The 17,181-nt window shown below is 36.9% G+C and overlaps 1 protein-coding gene across 1 annotated transcript in view; it reads left to right on the forward strand.

Moving 5' to 3' along the window:
* TMTC2 (transmembrane O-mannosyltransferase targeting cadherins 2) overlaps nucleotides 1-17,181 on the forward strand; it is a 234,217-nt gene that overhangs the window by 85,300 nt on the left and 131,736 nt on the right. The window contains exon 2 of the mRNA XM_036401042.2: nucleotides 12,762-13,332. Within this exon, the coding sequence (XP_036256935.1) occupies nucleotides 12,762-13,332 (571 nt within the window). The remainder of the gene's footprint in view (nucleotides 1-12,761; nucleotides 13,333-17,181) is intronic.

Consider the following 17,181-nt stretch of genomic DNA (forward strand, 5'->3'; position numbering starts at 1 on the left):
TCGTGACTCAGGAGAAGAAAGGGAAAAAAAGAGTTTATTTTATTTATTAAAATACCCCAAAACCCAAACAACAAAAAAAACAAACCCAAAAGACCCTAAAAAAACCCAGTATGGTGACCTGAATTACTTCCTTTTTTTGTGATAATTATCACCATTATTTCTTGTTTTATTGTATTTGTGTATTTCTTTTGGCTGTGTAAGGGCATTTAGGTTCTTTATTCTACTATTGTAATTAAACCATTCCCAAAACGTTGCCTGACTAATCTGTAGAGGAATATACACATTAAAATATCTCCAGATAAACTCTGTTTTGATGTTTTTCCCTGTTGCATCAATTTTCAATTATTTTGCATCATGTTAAAAGAGCTAGTGTCCCAGGGATAACTGGTATATGCTAAGATCCAGTTGATTCAGCTCCTTTAAATGTTATGGGAGGTCTATAAGTGATGGGTGGCCCAAAACCCAAAGTCACCATTCTATTCAAATAAACACACAAAGAAAGTTATGTGCAAGACCTTTAACTCTTACAGGAGCTTGGCTTTGTGCCATGCTTCTGACTTAATGGAATGACTGATTTCAGGGTTGCCTGGGGCCATAACCACAAATAAGCATATGTATCTCTGAGGTCATTGAAACCAATTTTATTATTTTCAGACTTACTCGAAATAAGTCACCTGGCTTGATTTATACATAAAATTGCAGAATATCAGCCTACAGAAGGGCTGTTTAATTAAAAACTTTCACCTGTTTTGTTGGCCTGTAATATTAAATTAACAGCTGCTTGTGTCTCTAGAAAGACTGTTTTATCTTTCTTAGAAGTTGATGTTAAGCATTCACTGTAAGGCTGGGATTTAAGTTGAATGTCTTAATTGAAATAAGGCTCATATTCAGCACTGCTGCAGTTCCCAGTTAGATTGCTGCAAGGGTGGGACTTGCATCTTCCAGTGAGTTTGAAAACATGATGGTGAGCTTTTGGGTTTCCTATGGACTCCCAGTGCCTCTTATGAGCCAGAAGCTACCTCTGTTCCACAAGAATTTCTACATGCTTTTCTCCTAAAAGACTAAGATGAAGAAGGAACTATAAGGGGCAATGAAGTTGATTTGAATAAGGTGTTTATGGCTGATTATGTTCATCATCCAGGTAATTTTTTCTAAAATAGTTGGATAGCAATATCTTACTGTCTCAATATTTCTTCAGATTTCCTTAAAAGAACATGGCAGCCTACACAGAAACCTTCATAGACCTTTGCTGCCACTTTGTCTTAGTGGATGGTACAAATGGGTTGCATAGCTGTAATTATTTATTGGCTATGTCATAATTATTTCTCAGTTTCTTTCTGTGTACCACAGCATGTGAGGAACTTGGGAAATTTATGATGCATACACAGCACTGTATTATTCCAAACAACTAATTTTCTGTGGTAAGAAATAAATCATGAATTCCTGATTATTTTGCAGCAGATCAATGCAGAGGCCCAGAAAGAGAAGCATGTCTGGTAGAGCAGAAACTGCTTATTCCTTATACTATTCTAGGTTGATTTTATTATACAGAAATACTACATCCTGGTGTTTTATATGGCCTAGCAAACTATAATTTTCTTCATTAAACTTTCAGTGACTTACAGTGCTAGGGAAGAGAGTATATACGGCTCCTGAACTCTGAAGAGGTAATCTTCCCCTAGCTTTGTAGGAAATAGTATTTGCTTAGTTTATGTAAAGATTCAAATGGACCATTGCTCTTTCTAAAATGGTACATAAAGCATGTGTTTCATATATCATATAATACCATACAGCATTATATATCATATCCTATGTCTTCATGCCCTAGCAGAAAAGAATCTCACTTCAAGCTCAGACATGTGAATTTGAAGCTACTTCTCTCCAAGGTGAAATTCTGCATTTCTTGTCTTCTCACATATGGATAGAAGATACTTGAAGAGAATATTTGTTGAATACATGTTGTTATATTTGTTGCCTTGTCAACAAATGCAAGACGTTTTAGGTTTTTTTTCTTTTTGAAATCTGAAAGTGCCTACTGACCTTTCCAAGGCAGCCTGTTCTTTGATTCATTTGGGTCAGCTGCATTGCACTGAGTTGCATGTTTTAATCTACCTGTGGTTTCCCCCCCATGTTTGGAATTTCTTTTTATTGTAATCTCAAGCACTCTTCCTGCTTTGGCAAGAGGAGCAAAATTATTACTGTTCTTTGGCAGTGCTGGGAGTTTGAAAGATAACGTACAATTTCTCTTTGATAAAATGCTGCATGAATTTTAGTCTCATGGACCATTTTTTTTTAAATGAAGATTACTGAAAGAAACAAACCACTTACTTTTTTTAAAGCTTTCATAAACCTTTGTGTGTGATCAGCTTTCCTCTGTGGGTCTCTCTAGGCAGAACTTAGAGCTGTCATTGTCTACAGGCCAGTGTTATGAAAAACCATAATGTTTTGTGGCACTTGGGTTTCTCTCATCTGCCAGGAAAAAATGCAGTCCTCTGTTGTGCTGCTGTCAGGGGTGGTTGTACTTTAATGTTAGAGTGGGCAGTTAAGCCTAGCAGTTAAATATTGTTTTGATCTTCCAGAAGATCTTCAGACTTTCATTTATAGATTGGCTGGTGACATAAAGCTGCTTGGAGGGAAAAAAAAACCCTAAAGCACAGAAAACACTAGTGGAAAGGAGTGCAAGTGCTTGGCTAGCATAGAAATAGAGAGACTTGAAAATCTGGGATGTTTCAGTTAAAAGCTTCCTGCTTTTGTAGTTCAGCTTGACTTAGCTCTAGTTTTATTGTCAAGGAAGGTTGATCAGTTTTGTGATTCAGGTAATGGCTTCAGTTTACCTGAACTGCTGTCTGAGATCCTTCTTGCTAACTGCCTGCCTCCTGATTGCTGTTCTAAAACATAGAAATAATGGAGTTTGGTTGTTTTGTTTTTTGTGCTTGTAAGTTTAAAAAGTGTAGAGAAAGGCCATAAAAGCTTATGCCAATTGCAATTGATTGTAAAACCTACTGGTTTCAGTGACATAAAGTGCAGGTTATTCCAATACCAATATGAACTAATATAGTAGAAATCCTGTGTGTTCTGATAACATATTTCAATTCATTTGTCATTTTCTGCTTTTTTACCTCAGTCTTTGACTGCATCCAGTAAAATCCTTGAGAGTATGCTTGATACAAACTTGCATATAATGGTAACTGTAAAGCACATTTTTATTTCAAAATAACTGTGATTAGTTATCTTGATGTCACTCCCAAACTGTTGCTTGCTATCTGGGTGCTCTAACCAAGCAATTCAGAGAAAATATAATTGATTTTAAACATTGCTATGATTTCAATTTCTAGTGTTTCACAGTTGCTATGGCATGCCACAAAACTTGTTTTACTGTTGTGAATCCCTGCATCTCTATAAACTATTGAGGCACAAAGGTGAAACAAATCAGTAAAAGTAATTTCAGCCTTTTTCAGTAGGATTCACGCTTTCCAAATGAGTGGGTGCCATCTGCTCTGTTAAAGTACATTTTTGAAGGGCATCCCACAGTGCCCTCTGTAAAGATGCTGAAGAGTAGAAAAAATGTAGTTCATTCATAGAATCATTAAGGTTTAAAAAGATCTCCAAGATCATCAAGTTCAACCTTTGGTGAAATATCACCATGCCTACTAAACCTTTCCACAGAGTGCCACCACGTCTACTTATTTATTTAGTACTTCCAAGGATGGTGACTTCAACACTTTCCTGGGGAGCCTGTTTCAGGACTATGCTGAACAGTCTCTCTATTCACTAGAAGTCATTACACATCTTCCCATGAACAAATATTGGTTTTAATTATCTGGGTTGTTTTACTTTTTTGTGGGAATTTGGTTTTCATAGAAATTGGTTTCGACATAAGTCTCTAGCAAGTTCCTTTTTTCCCTGCTAAAAATATAAAATTATAAAAATGCTTACAGGAATTTGTCTTATGTGTCTGTGGCAAAGGCTGAAGGTAAAGTCTGACTCTATCACAAATGCTTTCTTAGCCAGATTTTAGGCCCTCTATATATTATGTAGGAATTTTGATTAATAGGCATCTGGGAAGGAAAGGTACTGCATTTTTTTTTAAATTTGGAATCCTCTAAGAAGGTACTTGAAATATTTTGGTTGATTCACTGGTGAGTAAACTATCATCACAGAGAAATGTAAGCCTCAGCTATATGTTAACATTTCTTGCTGCTTTTTCCATCAAGTTAAACTTGCTTTGCTTTTTGTGTTTCCTCAAGACTATTTCACTGAAATGGCAGTACATCTCATGGTTCATGATAGTGTAGCTAGGCTTTGTAGCTGACACAGAATAAATTTTGGTAATCCTCAGGGAGGATTCCCTGGCCCTCATTATTATTTTATATCTGCCTTGGAAATGGCACTATGACTACAATCATTATTACTTGCATATCAGGCAAGTTGATAAACTAGACTAGGAAGATAGTAGTGACTTGAAAGACAAGTGGTGTCTGGTTTCTTAGATCAGACTGATTTCAGGAAAAAAAGATTCTAAGCAGAGGTTGCTGTCTAAAAATGGTACCTTTTATAGTGTGCTAATATATTTGTGGGCAATATTTTATGTACATAATCGGGTAGCTTGTGAGGGCTGTTATACTAAAAATGGACAATACTGCAAGAAAAAATATGCAAGAGTTCTAGTTTCTTGCTGTACAAAATAGCCTTTTAAAGCTTCAGCATCAATATTTGCAAGATACCAAAACAGAATAACCTAAATGGAAAATGCTTATTCTGTACAGTATTATTAAAATAAACCCCAAACCCAAACAACCCACCCCACAAATTTGCTAACATGATACCCTTTGGGTAGGAAAGGTGATACAGGGTGTACAATTGATGTATGTCAGAACTTTAGTTTGATGCATTTATGTATCCTATAGTGGGGCTGGAGGGAGGGAAGAGGAGACTTCTTGGTGATGTGATCATTTTGAACCAGCATGTGTCTGATAGTTTTCATGTGGTACAGTCCAGACTTGCAATTCTGTGGATAATTTAAGTCAAGGTGACTCTGACTGTTCTCTGAATCACTTGGTTCTTACAGTGAATAACATGAACATGGTAAGGGATAGCTGGGTTTTTTTGTGATTGGGTTTTTTCCCCCCTCTCCACCAATATGGATATTTCTTCAATATGAGTTCTAAAGACAGCATGAAGGTTAAATTGACCTCTGTGGATATGCATGCACCAAATTGTTTTCACTGATCAGATTTTGAATAATATTTTTCAGTTAAACCAGTAAAACTAAGTTTAGATCAGGCCTTGTTAATGAAGGGTTGTTTTACTGCTAAAATAAAAGACTTGAAGAAGGAAACTTACGCACCAAAACCCTGTTGCATTTCTTTATCCTTCATCCCCTTCAAAAAATAAGAAAAGGAGAGTGTCTCTGTGTTGTCTTGTGGTTCAGTGGTTTTTCCTCAACTTATTATTTCTTTATTTGTATGGCAACGTGTTCCTGGTTATTCTCTTCAATGCTTACCTAAAAATAAAAGTCAAAATTAGAACCTAAAAATTTTTTCAGGCTTTAAATGTAGAGTGCATAAGAGTCATGGGCTTAGGCACAATTCTGTACAATCTCCTCAAACTTCCTGAAAATGCACTAACAAAAATAGATTAAATGTGGAAAAAAATAGTTTTTCTGAAGTTAAATTGCTTAACTTAATTTTCTCCACAGTGTGCCTCATACTGAAAAAAAACCAGAAAAGTGAATAGTCATTGGACTGTTCTATGACTGATAAACTCTTTTTTATACTGCTACAGTATGTGTGTCTCTATTTTCAGATAATGGCTTAAATTTGTGTGTGTCTTGGAAGGGCTATATGTATATTCAGAAGGTGACCTGTCAAAAAAGTACTTTGATATCCATTCTCTTAATTTGGATAGGAAAATCAACATTTTTACTCTAATTGCTAAAATCTCAAGCCTTTGAATATCTATCCTTTTACTGTCATGAGTGGCAAAAATTATTTATGTTTAATTTTTTCAGTGGGAATTGGGGAAGAGAAATAATGTGGTGCCATATTGTACTGCAGAACAGTAAATCCAATAAGGCCTGCTGGGCCCACTTTTATAATCTAAAATAGATTTGAAAAGGCAGTAGGGGTTCCAGCTATGAATTCTAACCATGCTTCAGAAGCTGACATTACATACATATATAAAATAAATAAATTGTGAATTATTGCCAGGCAGTTGTTTGGCACAGAAGAATGTTTTAAAGAACAACTTCAGATGTATATTTGAAAGAATATTTATGAGGTAAAAGCAAAGTGTCTTGAAGTTTCAGAAGAACACAATTAGAAATTTTGTGTTGCAGGGTGTAGTTGGGAGTGAAGCTAGCTTACAAAATAGCTGTGAGAATAGCAGGAAGCATTTCCAATGTAGGAATGAAAGTATCTTTTCCCAGACCTATGGTACATGCTGTGGTGAAGAAACTCAGGGAGCAGAGGCAAAGACAGGAGCTGTTCTTCTCCTTATGTTTTTATCAGCTTCCTCTGAAGAGGACACTGATGGTGTCCAATTGTTCAGCATATGAAGGTATTAATTACTTCTTTCATTTTCCTCCATTGTGTTTTTTTTTAATCTGTGCATGAATAATCAAATAATACAATACCAGGCAGTTGGAATTAATTAGGGTTTCAAATTTCACATAGTCCATCTTTTAGTTTTTGTTATGTCAGGCTAAATCTTAAACTGAGGCGAGTGAGGTGAATTTAGGATTAATATTAAGGCCATATTCTTTCCCCATGGGAGGATATACATAGAAATGGAAAGTCTTATACAATGGAGAAGAGATCAAAACCTTTACAGTTAGCTTTTAAAATATTTATAGGCCAAAAATTTTAAGGCCATCTCGACCTTCTTGTAACCAAAATGTTTTGAACTTCTAGTTACATAAAGATTTCAAAGCCCTCTTAGTCAATGAGAGAATCAATAGATGCAGCATGCTTCAGTGTAGTTAAAGCAATTCCTAATAGCATTCAGTATTATATGTAAGCATTGCCGCCACTTCCTACTTTTGAATAAGATCCTACATCTTTAGTTGCAAAATTATGAATTCTCAAAATTCAGAAGTGTTCAGCTGATGGACTGCTGGATCATAGCCAGTCACTGGCAGACAAAGTCAAACCACAGCAGATAAAGTCATTGGTGGAAATAAACAAGGGACAAGTTATCGCTTATTTTAAAAGATCAATTTCTTTAAAAGACATAGTGCAGTACAGAAAAATCTTTAAAAGTTTGTGTGTCTTTATACTGTAGTATAAGACTATGACCTTTGTGTTCTTACTGGTTTTCCTTGTGATTTTACCTTTTTGTTTTCTTTAGTATTTTTGTGTCTTTGTTTTTGGCAGTGATTGCAATCATCTAAGGGTATAGTTACAGTTGTCTCACTCATCCATCTTTCACTCTGTTTATATCTAATTCAGGAAAGTCTCATCCAATAAAGTTTTACAAGTAAAACAGTATTTACAGACCTGTTACTTGTAGCTCCTGTTTGTTCTGGTACTAAACTGAAGTTGGCTGTAGAATTACTTTCACAGTCCAAAATACAGAATTAATGTAATCATATGTTAACATATTTTCCAGGGATCCTGTACTAACTCTGTATAGAGTTAATAGCTTTCACTAGTAATTACATAAGATGGGAAAATTATTTTAAAACTATATGTTGTCTTCAGTGTTTGAACTCTGAGTTGAGCTCTTTCTATACAATTAGAAAATTATTATTGGCAGAAATAAACTAGATACAAAGTTCTAGTAGGCTAATTTCCCTTTTATGATGTTATGTTTTCCTTTAATTCCTTGACCCTAGGTGTTTCCATCAATCTGTATGTACACACCCATTCTCCAAGCCAGCTAGCACCTCAGGATCCTATATGTCACTTAGCTAGTTGCCAAGTATTTCCTTTCTGAAAACACCTGAATTATTAGATTTTCCTTACAGATTCACCTAAGAACAATTTTTCTTAAGACAAACCAAAAGCTGCAACTCAGAGGATGCACAGGTTTTGGTCTCCTGCAGGTGTTCCTAGGTGATATACACTATAGAGGTTTGTGGTTTGGGCTTTTATTTTTGGGTGTTCTTTATTTAGTGGGTAGGGTTCTTTTGTTGTCATTTGTGGTGGGCCTTTTTTTTTTTTTTGGTGAGGTGGCATGGGTAAAACTTTCCTACCTGCTGGATTTGAAGGTAAATTCCACTTTAACAACTGAGAAAGATGAACTTTAATATACAACATGTCAGACATAATTGTCACCAGAATTCTACCAGAATGGCAAATAGTTCCCTAGAGGCTATAATTAAACATTTAGATGAATGTGTTTTCATGTACTAAAGGTTATTACTTTCTTAAGACATCTCTGCATATTAAGTAGTATTTTCTGACTTTAACTTTATCCTGTCAATACAGACAATGTATATGTGTGTATATATATATATATATATATATAATAGTTTGCAGGCAAGTATGACAAGCTCTACTTCCCTGCTTTTGGACCACCTGCCTAACAACCTGTAAGCAGTCTGCAGGATTTACTTGGCTGCTGTATGTTTTGGGGTTGTGAAGCTGTTTGTACTCAAGCAAGTAGGCTCTTAGCTATGTTTTCAATCTTGTTGTCTATATAAGTAACATATAGTCTTGAAAGTATCCTCAGGGTGTTTCATTAATATCCACTGTAAAAATACCCTAGGGTATTTTCCCATTGCTATTCAAGAAAAAAACACTAAATTAATACTGTTTAAAAATGACTGAGGAAAAACAATGATGAACCTCCATGTTCAGTGTTGCCAGTCCATCACTGACTATCTATTTTATGTGAGAGATATCTGGTCAATGGCTTCCTGCATGCACAGTTGGGAATTTTCGTTTTCCTTTAAAATATGTTGTCTACTTCAAATGCTGATGGTAATTTTCAGCATATGGGGACCATTAGCAATATTGAAGCTGAATATAAGGCTTAACTCGTTAAATCACTTTAGAATGTCACATCTGTTTTTTTACCCTAGTGTTAACACCTGGATCAGTTTAACACCAGCACAGAAGTTTAGGACATATATAATTTTGAAAACATCTGGAACTTTTTTGTGTGCGTATGCATGTATATGTGCACATGTGAATGTATCTCTGGCATTTTTAGGTTTGATGAATAAAAGCTCAGTGAGTCGTGCTCAAGGTGTGTACTGACCTGTGGCAACTATGTGATTTATGGCAGGAGGCAGAAGCATTATTTCAAGGATTAGAAATGATGATTTTGTCTTTACAATTTTTTCTTTCTTCAGCTTTCTGTTTCTGAAGAACTGATAACTGAATCTAATTCTTACCTTCCCCCTGCCCCCAGCATGTCCATTTGTTGTATACTGAATAAGATAGCCCATTCTCCAGGGATGTGTGAAATGGGCAGGCATTTCAAATTGAAGAAAGCAAGTTCCCTGCCTGAGTGTGCAGCCGTGTTCAGAGGCTACTTGGAAGTAAAATGTCACTTGTGTTGGAATTTTGAGAAAAGACTTTCTCAGGTGACCTGCTGCCTTTTAGTGAGAGCAGAGTTTGCAGCTCTGGCAAAGAATGATGAGTTGCTTCTCTTATGCCCATTAGCGAAATTGGACTAATTTGTGGGACATAACCTCAAGGTAAACTGTAAGTGAAGCTGGAAGCAAGGCTAATACAGCATTTTGTAATTTCCTTTATCCCAGAGTCTCTTCCAGAGCCAGCAATTAATTTAATTTTCTATCTGCAGAGAGTGAGGGTGGCTGCTAGCGCAGGAGGCTTTACTGGAGACAAGCTGGCACTGCTACCAGAGTGTGAGGAGGTGTTGGTTTCAGAATTTCTGCTGGAACTGGAGACTAAACAGGGTAAATGGCTTGGTGATTCAGTAACTAGAGAAAAAACAGAGCCTTGCCACAGCTAGGAGCCAGGGCAGCCCAAGCCCTGGGCATTGGGCACTTCCTTAGGGACAAGGACAGGCTGGGATACAGGTTCAGCTCAGCAAGACCCAAGTCAGGGCCTGGGGAGCTGAAGACTGGCCCTGCTGAGGTGTCCCTGGGGCAGGGGCTGATGGCCTTGGGAGACTCACATGGGGTCCTGGGCAGTATCAGGGAAAGCTTTGGAGACCTGACATGAGGTCCTGGGAATGTGGGCAGGGTGTGGGAACCTCGGGAAGGGGATCAGGCTGTCAAGGCTCATTACCGCCCTTGGAACCATATGGAAATCATACAGAAACAAATTCTAACTTTATTTAAAATTTGGATCAATAGAAAATACAGAATTTGATGTGACTAAACACTGAGTAAGGTGGAACTGTCAGCTTCTGCATTCTTCATGCAGATGGGCAGGTAAAGGAATCTGTAGCATTTACATGTGCAAGAAACTAGGAGTATTCTAGAACTGCATGCTGAAATCTGTACCCAAATACAGTTTGATCAATACTGTATCTTCAGGGCTTCCTTTTAATTTTTTTTTTTGTTGTGTGCAGGACTTTTTTCGTTGTATATTTCTTTGTTTTAATTTTTAATATGGACAGGTCTAAATGGCAAAGGATCAAGGATGCATGAAATTTGTTGCTAAAGCTGTGAATAAGATTTGACTGAATTAATGCCTTTGGAATGTACATTAGGTTTCTTTATGATACAAACAGTTTACTTTTGGTGGGGATGAGTTCGATGTGAGTGTCTGCTGCATGAAAACTATCACCTTAGAGAGAAGGCAAAATAAATACTAAAAGCTACCATTTCCTGGGAACTGTCTGGGCTCTTTGTAGAAGAATGCTTTGCCTCGGGGGAGGGTGGTTGTTCTGGCAATGTTGTTGCCACTTACTTTTTTATTGTTTCCTCAAGAAAAAATACTTTTGCAGTTCAGGGTTTCAACTCTAAATCCTGACATCTGATAGCCATTCTTAGCCTTTGGGAGCCTGTCATCTAATATATTTTTCTCAAGGAAAGGACTCTGTCTTGCCTGACACCTGCTTTATTTTTCCCAAATTCCTAGGTTTCTGATAGTGGTTCTGAGAGTTATACTACAAATGGAAATCACAAACAGAGGAATTAGGTTTCAAGAAAGGACAACACAGAAGGACAAGATAAATAATGTGGAAACAACAATCTTGTTTTCCTCCAGTGTTCTTTTGTGACTCGCCTAAAATGAGAAAAATGTGTGTGGGGTTGGGAAAACAAATACAGGCAACCCGATACACTGCATAAGCAGAATTCAAAATGAAAATTTTAAAATATTCTAAAAAGCATCATCATATCTTTAAAGGATTTAAGCTGACCTCTCTATGACCTCTATGGGCTCAGAGATAAAAGGACATGCTGAGAGGAAGCATGTCTGAAAGCATTACGGCAGGATGCTCTGGACAATGGAAATGCTGAGCTGTGTGGTATTTGGAGTATTTGCATGGAGGTTCTGTGGTGCAGGATATCAATTTTGAGCATTTTTCATCCCAGAACAAGACAACATTCCTGAAATGAATACCACAAAAAAAAATGGGGGGGGGGGGGGAATTTGCTCACAGGTTCTAAGGAAATGGAGAATGTGACGGGAGTATTGGAATATGAATTAGTCATGCATTTTAAATGTGGGCTTGAGTTTCACACTTTTTTTCCCTTCCTCGTCTGAATTGAAAAATTATTAACTATATGAGGGTATTTATTGGTAAGGCAGATAGGGATTTTGAAGAGAGAATGAGATAAAAATCATCTCTCTTGTTTGGTTTTTTGAATAGGAGAGTCTTAAGTTGGCTGGATTCTTAATTACCCTAATAAAATAAATGTTAAATGAGTTAAGCTCTGTAGTAACAACAATGCATCTTTAAATAATTGCTTAAATACAAGTAACTAATTAAATTCTAGTCATCTCTTTGCACTAAGCAGGTCTCACACCTTCTCCCACTGCATAAATTTAAATGCAAATCTTTGGATTTGTACGAACACTATGGGAGACAGATTTTTACAGTAACGAATTAGACTTGGAGACTGCTAATGGCTGGCATGAGTTCTTGCCAGTGTGGTTGTAAGCATAGATGCTGAAAGCTGCAGCATTTTTTTTTAAATCAAGCTGACAGACTTGAGTTCATAAGCTAATACAATATAAAAATGTTTTTTTCCCATCAATTGTAAATACAAGAAATTTGAAAAGTGTATTTTCATATGTGAAATATTCTGCTGTCTGTCTTCAGCAAGGTGTTGCAGAAAATGTTGTAAGTCAAAATATGCACAAAACATTATACAAGGCCCTGTCCAGAAGCAGAAAATTGCTCACTCCTAACAACTTCTATATTTATTGTTTACCTATGTTAGCAAAATCCATTCCAAAATCTAAATTAAAATTTTGGTATAAAAGGACAGTTGGGGTTTTATTTCTGATATACTGGAAGATCCATTGTTTCAACAATAACGTTTACAAGATTTTCATATTTATTTTACATTTTAATTATAACTCATCAAATCTTAACTGATTACTCCTGGGTTAGACTCAGAAGAATGTCACTGAAGGGTGTTTTAATTTAACAGGAAGAGTGTAATGTCTGTTTCTAATGTTTTAAAAGCTGATTTATATGGAAATTTTGCTCTTGAAGGAAGTCAATAGATATGTAATTTTTAACACCTCCTGTTAAAATTCAAAACTTGAATTGAAGCAGCACCAAGCAATGTCATTTTTTTCATGTAGCAGTGTGATTGCATTTTCACAGCCTTTTCATTTGTAGCCATTTTCTGGTGTTAAAATGAAGTTTTTATTTGTCTTTTGTAGTCGAGCTATCAAGACAAACCAGGACCTTTTACCTGAGACGCCGTGGATCCATATCTTCTACAATGACTTTTGGGGGACACTGCTTACTCACAGTGGGAGCCACAAGTCCTACAGACCTCTCTGCACACTTTCCTTCCGCATTAACCATGCTGTTGGGGGAATGGACCCATGGGGCTACCACCTTGTAAATGTCCTCTTACATGCTGCAGTCACTGGCCTTTTCACAAACTTCTCCAGGATTCTCTTTGGCGATGGATACTGGACCTTGATAGCGGGCCTGCTGTTTGCATCTCATCCCATCCACACGGAAGCCGTAGCAGGGATTGTAGGGAGGGCAGATATTGGAGCCTGCCTCTTCTTTCTGCTTTCCCTCATGTGTTACGTGAAGCACTGCTCTACCAGAGGCTCCTCACCAAGTACTTGGGGCTGGATCGTGGGAGCAGGGCTGTGTGCAGGATGCAGCATGCTGTGGAAGGAGCAAGGTGTGACTGTTCTGGCCATTTCAGCCGTGTACGATATCTTTGTGTTTCATCGACTGAAAATGCATCAGATCATTTCTGCTTTATACAAGGTGAGTCTCCTTTGCAGTGAGCTATTTGTGAGGCACTATTCACCGCTTAACAGGTGCTAAATGTCCTTTTGAGTACACAGTAATTCTTAGTAGTTTAGTTGACTCCCAGAAATAAGCTCAGATGTTTAATGCTGAAAGAACATTTCAAGAGCTTTAGTGTGGTCTTTTTGCATTTTGTTTAAACAATGTGTTATTAGCCATTGCTATTACTCGATGCTGGGGATGGGTTTTTTCAATTACTTTCCTTACTTTCAATTACTTTCCTTACAGCTCCCTCATTCTGTTTGCTGTCAAGCACTGGATATCTGAGTCAAGCACTGGATATCTGACTGCCTTTTGCAAAGAATTCATTCATGCTCTTATCCTCTTGTATCTTGCAAACTCAGCTTAGTTTGGTCAGGCGTGCAAGTTCGGCAGCTGATATCATCAGCTTTGCTCCCTGAGGCAAAGATAAAACTCTTATTGTTCTAGTTTAACAGAGATGCATAGGACTTGGTGCATGCCTTTGACACATATTTTTTTCTTCGCCTAGTATTATTGCCTTAATAAAATACGTATTTCCAATTTTTTAACTTCTTCCCCAGAACAAACAAGTAAAATAAGCAAACAAAAAAAGTCGCCAAATCCCCTAGCTTCCCACTCAAAAAACTGTGTATTTTAGTGGTACCCAGAAACCCCAGTTAAAATCAAGAGTCCTTTACAGCATTTGCTGTGCAAATGAGTAAGCTGAGTATACATAATTTTCTTTTCAGTGAAATTACTGTCTTTCAGAAAAATACTATCTTGACAAAAGGACAACAGTGTTTCATTTGGACATGTGTTGTCAAATTTTTCAGTGAGATGTAGATTACAAAAATGTATTTTGTTTCATTGCTTTGCTTATCTCAAACACCTTGATTTGAAAATTTTGTTTTCTTTTCCAGATAAATTGAAAAAAAAATTAGTTTTTGATAAAGCAGTGATAATTTCTGTTGGTACAGACTACATAGCTGTAATATAAAAGGAAAGTAGTTAAAACACCTGGTCACTTGTAGTTTCCTTTTAAACTGCTCTAAGGTATTAGCTTAGTTATTATGCTATTTTCTGAAAAAATGGAAAAGAATAATTTTGTATATATATACACACAAATTTGGGACTTTTTACTCATGTATAATGACATATGTAAGACCTCTGAATGTCAGTAGCCAAATACTGTATGGTACATTGTGCATCTAACACTGAGCAGAAACAAAGAGGGAACTGATTAAGTTGTTGCATTTATTTTTTCCTTAATGTACATCTGCAGCAGCAGGCTTTATACTGAAAAGCACAAAGATGAGACTTTTTCAAGTGCTTCAAGGAGTTTAGTTCATAACTCAAGTGTTACCCTGTCCTATGGAATTAAATAGTCATAAAAACATTCATATGACAGAAAATTCTGAACATCTATAAAGTTTTTCTTGTTAAACACTCATTGCTCAAATCCAAAATCTTTGCAGATGTTTCTGATGGACTTTTAATTGAGAAAAGCTTGTTCTCACCTTTTTCCTCCTTTTCCACACCAAGGCCAGAGAGTAAAATTGGTCCAGAAGAGACCAGAATGAGGCAGGTGAAGCTTCCACATCCTAACTCTGAATGATGCAGGTGAAATCCAAGCTTCCACATTCTAACTTTTTGAACACAAGGTCTCTCTCCTAGGTGTGGTACCCTAAATTTGGATGCCTGGCTTATGGGTTTTTTTTTGCACCCAGTATCAGAGTTGCCTTGGACAGAAAGCTGTTGTGTTTAAGAATTTATTTTGTCATCTATAATGCTAGAAATAGTAATTCTGAATTTTGTAGATTACAGACCTTTGTGTAGATTTGATTTTTGCTGGAGACAGTTTTATGGGGAGAGACTACATTGAATGAAAATATGAATATTCAGTTATTACTAGGCTGCATGTTTCTTGCACACATGATCAGGCTGTGTGCTGCTCAGCCTGAAAAAATTAGAAAGAATTGTGTCCATGTGCCTGTTCTGGAATTTGTTCTTCATGTTTCCCTAGTGTAATATTGGGAGAGGGCAACTTCAGGAGAAAGGGAAAAAAAAAGACATCAAAAAAGTCAGTCAAGGAAAAAGTTGTAGTCTTTTGCAGTGTGATGGAGGGCAAAAGTGTAGAATGGAGCCAAGGAAGAAAAGAAAATTTAAAAGTTGGTTAGCTCAAGCCTGTACAACCTAAGTAAGCAGTAACTGAATGCTTTGTAATGGAACAGTAGAAAGGTTCCTATCCATTTCAGTGTGCCTAACCTTTAGCTCAGCCCTGTCCAGCTGAGCTGATATAGCTGTTTCCTAGGCCGTGCTGCAAACTGAACTGAGAGGAAATGCAGGAATGCAGGTAAAAAAAAATAACCTTTAAGCACCACACCCCTCACCCCAAATATCCCAGATACTTCTTTTAGGAGTTACTTTAAAGCTGGATCAGTTCAGTTATATTCAGTCCTTGTCATTGCCCTACAAATAGCTGTACTGACTAGCAGTGAGAGGAAAGATGCAGCATGGGCACAGAAACAAGGGATGGAGAGAGACAGATTTGGAGGAGTGGCTAGTTAAGGACCTGGGATTGTGTGATGCCAGACTATGGCTTTCTACTTTGAAAATTATGACATTTTCTAGAATATACCACTGGGGAAACTGAGACACAATTATTTATGTTTAAGGAATAGTGAAACTACTGACCATCTTCACAATGCTCAGTAAAGTATGAACTGGTACAAGCAACTTGAAGAATGCTCCAGCAGATGGTAGGATATGGTGTATTGTGTGACCAGCCTATTTTTTTTCATTGTGTTCTTATCTTTGGGCCAAATATCCTATGGTAAAAAATGATGGCTACTACACAAGTCACTTATCATGTGCATCCTGATTTATCACATTGAGAACATGAAAACATCCCAGTGTAATTTGAATAGACTGGCAGGGCTTCTAAACAAGGTAGCTGCAAAGCTGGACCAGCTGAGCAGATTAATGCTAACCCTTAATTAGAAGCTATTCTTGAGGCATCTTAAAAATTTATATTGTAGACACTTACTAAACGATCCAACTCTTTTCTCTGTCATCTGTGTATTGGTTATTTCAGTAGAACTTGGCTGCTGATTTTTTTCTGCTGCCAGGTCCTGTATTCCTGTCTGCCTGTGATGCTCTCACTCTGGCTGGAAAAGTTGTCAGTCTGGACTCCATTTCATTTGGTTAGCTCTGTTTTATTCTGATTGACTGACAAGAAGGTATTCACTGTCTTTGAGTCAGAAGATTTTGATGGAATTGTATTTATTGCAATCATAAATGAGTTGTCTGAAATGAGAGTAATTGAGAGTTGTTCTACTGGGGTGAAGCATTCATTGTGGAAGTAAGTTAAATTTTGTTTCATTTTTCAGGATTCTAGACCTTGAGTAATTTCCAGTGTAAGTTGCACAGCAGGTATGCAGATTGATTGAGTTGTCAGGTGTGATAGGTATCAGAGATTGTACCTGTCAGCAGCTGGAGTTGTGCAAGTTAAACCACAGGACTGGGAGGGGGAGCTTAAATATGGGAGAGAACTGTGATCAAGTTTGTTACTACAGAAAATGTGCAAGCACAGAGGCTTAATTGTTTTGTACTTATAATATTCAGCTTGAGTGCAGAAGCATTAATCAACAGTCTTCTGTCCAATTAATAGTACAAAGCTAATACAAACCCTGTTGTGCTGTTCTTTTTTCGTCTTGTGGGTTTTTTAGATTTTCTTTTATTTGCTTGGTTGTTTTGTTGGCTTTTTTAAAGCATGAGTGGATCCAAATAACATCAGCAGTTAAAAAGATAGGCAAATGCATTAAAAGCTCATTTTTAATATAATGG

This window comes from Molothrus ater, chromosome 5, assembly GCF_012460135.2.
Source record: "Molothrus ater isolate BHLD 08-10-18 breed brown headed cowbird chromosome 5, BPBGC_Mater_1.1, whole genome shotgun sequence".
Classification (NCBI taxonomy): domain Eukaryota; kingdom Metazoa; phylum Chordata; class Aves; order Passeriformes; family Icteridae; genus Molothrus; species Molothrus ater.